Genomic DNA, 7,578 nt, shown 5'->3' on the forward strand with positions numbered 1-7,578 from the left:
ATATATTTTATATTTTTATTTTAAAATAAAACATTACAAGAGTAATATTTGCTTTGTATTTCTTTAGTCATTTTTGTTTAGTACTTGTTTATAATAATAGTAATTATTATCACTACTATATTATAATAATAATAATAAATTGTGCAGCCCTGCAAACAAGCACAGCAAGTCTGACTTTTATTTTTATAGTTAAACATATTTTTATTTTTTTTAATCCCAATTGCAATATTTATCATTTAAAAATACTTAATGTAAATTATTATTTTTAATACCATATTATTTTATTTTTCTTATTTTGTTTTTATTTATTAATAATAATAATAATAATAATAAAACCTGGCTTTTATTTTTAGATTTTTTGAGTACTATTACTTTTTAATCCCAACTGCAATATTTATCATTTAAAAATACCATTATTATTTTAAAAATAATATTTTTGTTACTTTTTTTGTTTTGTTTACAATGACATACTACAAAAGTAATATTTCTTATTTTGTTTTTTAGTAATGTTTATTTAGTAATAGTAGTAGTACTATAATAATAATAATAATAATAACAACAATAATAAATTGTGATGTTTTGCAAACAGCAAACTTTGTTTTTAGTCATTTTCATTTAGTAATAATAATAATAATAATAATAACAATAATAAATTGTACACAGCAAACATGACTTTTATTTTTATATTTATTATAATTATTGTTTTAAATCCCAGTTGCAATATGTAAATTATTATTAATATTCTTTATTATTTTTTATTTTACTGTGATAATTTTATAAATTAGTATTTATTATTACTTTTTATATTACAATGAAATATTACAAAAGTAATATTTCTTATTTTAGTCATGTTTATTTAGTAATAGTATTAGTAATAATAATAATAACAATAACAATAATAATTCTTATTGTTATTATTATTATTGCTAATATTATTACTAAATAAACACGACTTAATAACAATAATAACAACAATAATAATAATAATTATTATTATTATTACTAGAAATACTACTATAATAATAATATTCTTATTAATAATAATAGTACATTTGGAAGCAAGCACAGCAAACTTTGACAATTTTATTTAATAGTAGTAGTAATAATAATAATAATAATAATAATAATAATAATAACAATAATAAAATGTGCTGTTTTGCAAACAGCAAACTTTGTTTTTGGTCATTTTCATTTAGTAATAATAATAATAATAATAATAATAATAAATTGTACACAGCAAACATGACTTATTTTTATATTTATTATAATTATTGTTTTAAATCCCAATTGCAATATGTAAATTATTATTAATATTCTTTATTATTTTTTACTTTACTGTGATAATTTTATAAATTAGTATTTATTATTACTTTTTTATTTTACAATGAAATATTACAAAAGTAATATTTCTTATTTTAGTCATGTTTATTTAGTAATAGTATTAGTAGTAATAATAATAATAATAATAATAACAATAATATTAATAATAATTATTATTATCATTATATTACTACTACTACTACTATAATAATAATAATAATAATAATAATAATTCTTATTGTTATTATTATTATTGCCAATACTATTACTAAATAAACATGACTTAAAACAATAACAATAATAACAATAATAATAATAATAATAATAATAATAATTATTATTATTATTATTATTATTATTATTACTACTACTAGTACTACTACTATAATAATAATAATATTTGGAAGCAAGCACAGCAAGCACAGCAAACTTTGTCAATTTTATTTAATAGTAGTAATAATAATAATAATAATAATAAATTGTACAGCCTTGCAAACAATCACAGCAATACTTATATTTTTATATTTTTTATTATAATTTTTTTTAAATCCCATAATGTAAATTATTATTAATATTTTACAGTGATAATTTAATTAATTTTATAAGTTATTTTTATCAGCAAAAAAAAAATTTATAATAATAATAAAAGTGTTGTAAAACAGCCTCTAACCTTCAGCTTGTCGAATCGTTCTCCCAGCGCCGCCACCTGGTGTTCGCGATGATGTCCGACCAGTTTGCAGAGCGAGCAAATGAGCTGTTCGTCCGTCACGCAGTACATGTTGACCTTCTCCTCTCCGTGTTCGGGACAGGCCAGTCCTCTGAGGCGCGAGTCCGGCACGGGTTCGGTGAGCCGGTGTCCCGTGAAGGGCTTCTTGTTGGGGTGAGTGGCGCGGAGGCACTCCTGGCAGTACGAAACCTCGCAGGTGACGCAGGTCTTCACCGCCTCCTGCGGCGGGTCCTGCTCGCAGAATTGGCACTGGACGGCCTCGCAGGGCGAACTCATGGCCGTGCCGTCATCCACCGCCGAGGGGAACGGGTTGCGCGGCAGGTTGCAGCGGCGCGTCTCGGTCGGGGAGTTGGGGCCGCTCAGGGAGGCCTTCTGGAAGCGGTCGATGATGTTCTGCAGAGTGACGTTGCGCTTGAGGCCTTCTAGACCCTGCTGGTCGAGGGTGATGACATAGCGGCAGGTGGGACACTGGAAAGCGGAGAACGGTTTGCTGGACTCGTCGAAGGACGTGCAGTGGGACACCAGGATGCGATGGGCGCAGTTGAAGCACAGGCTGTGGGCGCACGGCAGCAGTAGAGGATCCTCGAATAGCTCCAGACAGATTGGGCAAGTCAACTCCGACTCCAGTGTGTCCATCTTCAGTGAAGCGATGGGGACGTCTGCGAAACCCAGGGAAGCCGTTTAGCCGTCTGCCGACAATTGAAACAGAAGATCTGCTGTTATATCACCACTCGAAAGTTACAACAAGGTTAAAGGAACACTTTTTTTTTGGAAATAGGCTCATTCTCCAACTCCCCCCGAGTTAAAGGGATGGTTCGGAGTAGAATTGACTTCATTGCTATGCACTCCGAAGCCCATGTAAATACCCCATCCAAAGATTTTTTTACCTTAGTCAAACATTTATGGAGATATTAGAGTTTTTCGAATTGCTTGTTACAGGAGTGAATGTGACATGTGATGTATCTCGTAAATTGCACCACTAAACGTGCAAGTAATCTTACCAAACTTGTGCAGTAGTGTAAATAGGTTATGTACTCACAAAACGCTGCATCAGAACATTTGTAAGTCCACCATGAGTGTTTTAAAAACGCGTTTTACCCGAGAACTACTAGTCTCAGAAACTACAAGTCGACGTCACTTCCCTGGTTTGAAAAAAGCACGTAAAAGTCCTCCTACTACATCTGTGTGCATGTCAACTTGTAGGAGGACTTGTGCTTTTTTCAAACCAGGGAAGTGACGTCGACGTGTCGCTATTTGTAGTTTTTGAGACTAGTAGTTCTCGGCTAAAACGTGTTTTTAAAACACTCATGGTGGACTTACAAATGTTCCGATGCAGCGTTTTGTGAGTACATAACCTATTTACACTACTGTACAAGTTTGGTAAGATTACTTGCACGTTTAGTGGTGCAATTTACGAGATACATCACATGTACCAATCACTCCTGTAACAAGCAATTCGAAAAACTCTAATATCTCCATAAATGTTTGACTAAGGTAAAAAAAACTTCGGATGGGGTATTTAGATGGGCTTCGGAGTGCATAGCAATGAAGTCAATTCTACTCCGAACCATCCCTTTAATAAGTTGATTTTTACCGTTTTGAAATCCATTCAGCCGTTCTCCTGTTCTGGCGATATCACTTTTAGCATAGCTTAGCATAGATCATTGAATCCTATTAGACCAGTAGCATCGCGTTCAAAAATGACCAACGAGTTTCCATATTTGTCCTATTTAAAACTTGACTCTTCTGCAGTTATATCGTGTACTAAGAGCGGTGGAAATGCAAAGCTGCGAGTTTCTAGGCTGATAAGATTAGGAACTACACTCCCATTCCGGCGTAATAGTCAAGGAAGTTTGCTGCCGTAATATGGCCGAAGCAGGCGGAGTATTATCAGAAATGAGTTCCCAGCTAGTTTAGCATTTGCACATGTGCTGCGTGGTATTACTGCTCCTGCTTCAGCCTTATTACAGCAGCAAACTTCCTTGACTATTACGCCGGAATGGAGTGTAGTTCCTAATCACAAATACATACATACATGCATACATTCTTATTTTATTTTTATATCATTAGCTGATTTTTTGAAAATTCAGCTTTGAGCTCAGGAATAAATTATATTTACTACAATTTTTTTATTACATAAATACAGCCTTGGTGAGCTGAAAAGACTTGTTTAAAAAAAAACATATTATCAACTCCAAATTTCTGAATGGTGGTGTATCATAATTTTCACAAAAATATCAATCAGCATAACAGTTTTTTTTTTTTTAAATGAATAATCCGAAACATTAGATTACATTACAATGATTTCTAAAAAATCATGTGACACTAAAGAATGAAGTAATGATGCTGAAAACTCAGCTTTGAGCTCAGGAATAAATTATATTATTCTATATATCCACATAGAAAACACTTCTTATAAATTGTAAAAATATTTCATAATATTTCGGTTTTTCATACATTTTTTTATTACATAAATACAGCCTTGTTGAGCAGAAAAGCCTTCTTTAAAAACATATCAACTCCAAACTTCTGAATGGTGGTGTACCATATTATGCTAAATATTATGCTAAAAATTCAGCGTTGCATCACAAAAATAAATGACATTTTACTATATATTAACATAGAAAACGTTTTTTTTAAATATTAATAATATTTCACATTTTTCAGCATTTTTGATCATAAATGCAGCCTTTGCTGAGCAGAAAAGCCTTCTTTTAAAAATGCTACCAACCCCAAACTTCTGAACGGTGGTGTGTATTGCCTCAGAAACCACTCGAAGCTTTCATGACTCATTTATATTTCATAATCATAAGCTGCAGGAAAGAAAAAACAAAAAAATGAGAGCTCTTTATCCCAGACGATTCCCCTGAAATTTTTCTCGGGCTACTCTAATGTTTCACTCAAGTAAAAGGCCAACAGTTTCAGAAGGGATCTCAAAAATGCCTCAAAATCTCAATCATTTATCTACAAATGATCTGAACCGCTCCATATTCATTTTAAAGCTCTATACTTCATCCCAAATGACCCTTTTTTGTAAATAATTTAACATATATAAAATAATTTCTAAAACTTCCCAAGATAGTTAATTATGATGTTAATAGCATGCTGTTAACATGTTTTAACATAATTAGCATGTTTTAACATAATTAGCATACTGTTAGCATGTTTTTAACAAGATTAACATGTTGCTAGCATGTTATTAGCATTATTAGCAAGTTAATAGTATGTTGTTAGCATGTTTCTAACAAGATTAACCTGTTTAAACATGATTGGCTAGTTACTAGCATGTTGGTAACATGATTAGCATGTTGTTGGCATGTTTTAACATGATTATCATGTTTCTAACATGATGTTGTATACATATCTATGTCCAAAAACTCCAAACTGCAAATAGGATAATGCTATTAGTTTGCTAATCATGCTAGAAACATGCTAGCAACATGTTGGTAACTTGGTAACTTGACAATGATCCTAGAAACATGCTAAAAACATGTTAATCATGCTAAAACATGCTAGTAATTTGTTAATCATGTTAGAAACATGCTAACAACCATGTTAAAATGCTAATCATGTTAGGGAACATGCTAACACCCATGGTATAAATATGTTAATCATGCTAAAACATGCTAGTAACTTGTTAATCGTGTTAGAAACATGCTAAAACATGTTAAAACATGATAATAATGCTAAAACATGCTAGTAATTTGTTAATCATGTTAGAAACATGCTAAAACATGCTAGTAACTTGTTAATCGTGTTAGAAACATGCTAAAACATGTTAAAACATGATAATCATACTAGAAACATGCTAGCAACATGTTGGTAACTTGACAATGATCCTAGAAACATGCTAAAAACATGTTAATCATGCTAAAACATGCTAGTAATGTGTTAATCATGTTAGAAACATGCTAACAACCATGTTAAAAATGCTAATCATGTTAGAAACATGCTAACAACCATGTTAAAAACATGTTAATCGTGCTAAAACATGCCAGTAATTTGTTAATCATGTTATGCTAACAACAATCATGCTAACAACATATTAGTTACTTGCCAATTATGCTAAAAACATGCTACAACATGTTAAATATGCTTAAAAACATGCTAGTAACTTGTTAATCGTGTTAAAAACATGCTTACAACAATTTAGTAACTTGCTAATCATGCTAAAACATGTTAACAACACGCTTACCACGTTAAAACATGCTAGTAACACGTTAATAATGTAAAAAACGCTAGAAACATTGCTAACATGTTAAAAACATGCTAATCATGCTAAAAACATGTTAGCATCATGTTAATCATGCTAACAACATGCTAGTGACATGCTAATTATGCTAGAAACATGCTAACAACATGCTAGTAACTTTCTAATTTTAGAAAAATTCTAGAAATATGCTAACCATGTTAAAAACATGCTAATCATGATAGAAACATGCTAGCAATATGTAAGTAACTCGCCAATTATGCTAGAAACATGCTAAAACATGTTAATCATGAGGAAAACATGCTAGTTACTTGTTAATCGTGTTAGAAACATGCTAACAACATGCTAGTAACTTGCCAATCATGCTAAAATATGTTAACAACATGCTAACCATGTTAAAACACGCTAGTAAGATGCTAATACTGTAAAAAATGCTAGAAACATTGCTAACCATGTTAAAAACATGTTAATCAGGTTAGAAACATGCTAACAACATGCTAGTGACATGCTAATCATGCTAGAAACATGATAGTGACATGCTAAACAGGCTAACATGTTAATCATACTAGAAACAGGCTACTTTTAGATTACTTTTGCATTACTTTTGGATTACTTTCACATATATCACTTGTTTAAAAAAAATAAAATAAAAAGATTTGTTGCAAATTGCTATTTAAACCAAATAAAATCACAATTAAGATGTGTTTTTCCCCTAAACTTTCCCCAAATCGTGCAGCCCTATAATTTTCTGCCATTGTGTGAATAATCTGTAATCATGTAATCCATAACAAAAGTAACTAACTGTAATCTGGATTATGTAATCAGGGACTACCCAGAACTTCTTTAACTAAAAAAAGCACAAAATTAGCAATAAAAAGTGAAAGCGGCCACATCACACAAACAGTATTTGCTGACGTCCTGAAAGCACCCCCCAGATTGAGAACTAGGCCTGTTTGCATTGTGTTCTTTATAGTTTAATATTCTAATGCCGTAAAAGTGTTAACACCAAAAGCATTCCAGCCAGTTTGAGCAATATGATCTCCTCAGAGAAGGGTTTGACGGCTCAGTCGAGCGTGAAGCTCGGGCCCGATCTGCTGCTAGTACACTACGGCTTTGTTTCTGACAGCTCCATCAGCGCAGATGTAAGCAGGCGGACTATTGGCCATCGCGTTAAATCGGGTGAATTCTCATCATCCTGTCATTATGTGTGAAAAGACGCTAAAGCTCATTACTCCACAATGGCCTGTGAAGCTGTGCGAAGATGCAGTAATTACTGTTGGCACATCCACTGAGCAACTGTTTCTCAAAGCCATCGGGAAAC

At 31.9% G+C, this 7,578-nt stretch overlaps 1 protein-coding gene across 3 annotated transcripts in view; it reads right to left on the reverse strand.

Moving 5' to 3' along the window:
- mid1 (midline 1) overlaps positions 1-2,728 on the reverse strand; it is a 47,756-nt gene extending 45,028 nt beyond the window's left edge. For 2 of the 3 annotated variants that reach the window (XM_073846046.1, XM_073846044.1), the window contains exon 1: positions 1,991-2,728. In XM_073846046.1, coding sequence (XP_073702147.1) covers positions 1,991-2,683 — 693 coding nt within the window. In that variant the 5' untranslated portion in view covers positions 2,684-2,728. The remainder of the gene's footprint in view (positions 1-1,990) is intronic. The other variant, XM_073846045.1, reaches the window with a different exon arrangement.
- Positions 2,729-7,578: the final 4,850 nt, after the last annotated feature.

This window comes from Garra rufa, chromosome 8 (assembly GCF_049309525.1).
Source record: "Garra rufa chromosome 8, GarRuf1.0, whole genome shotgun sequence".
In the NCBI taxonomy this organism is placed as follows: Eukaryota; Metazoa; Chordata; class Actinopteri; order Cypriniformes; family Cyprinidae; genus Garra; species Garra rufa.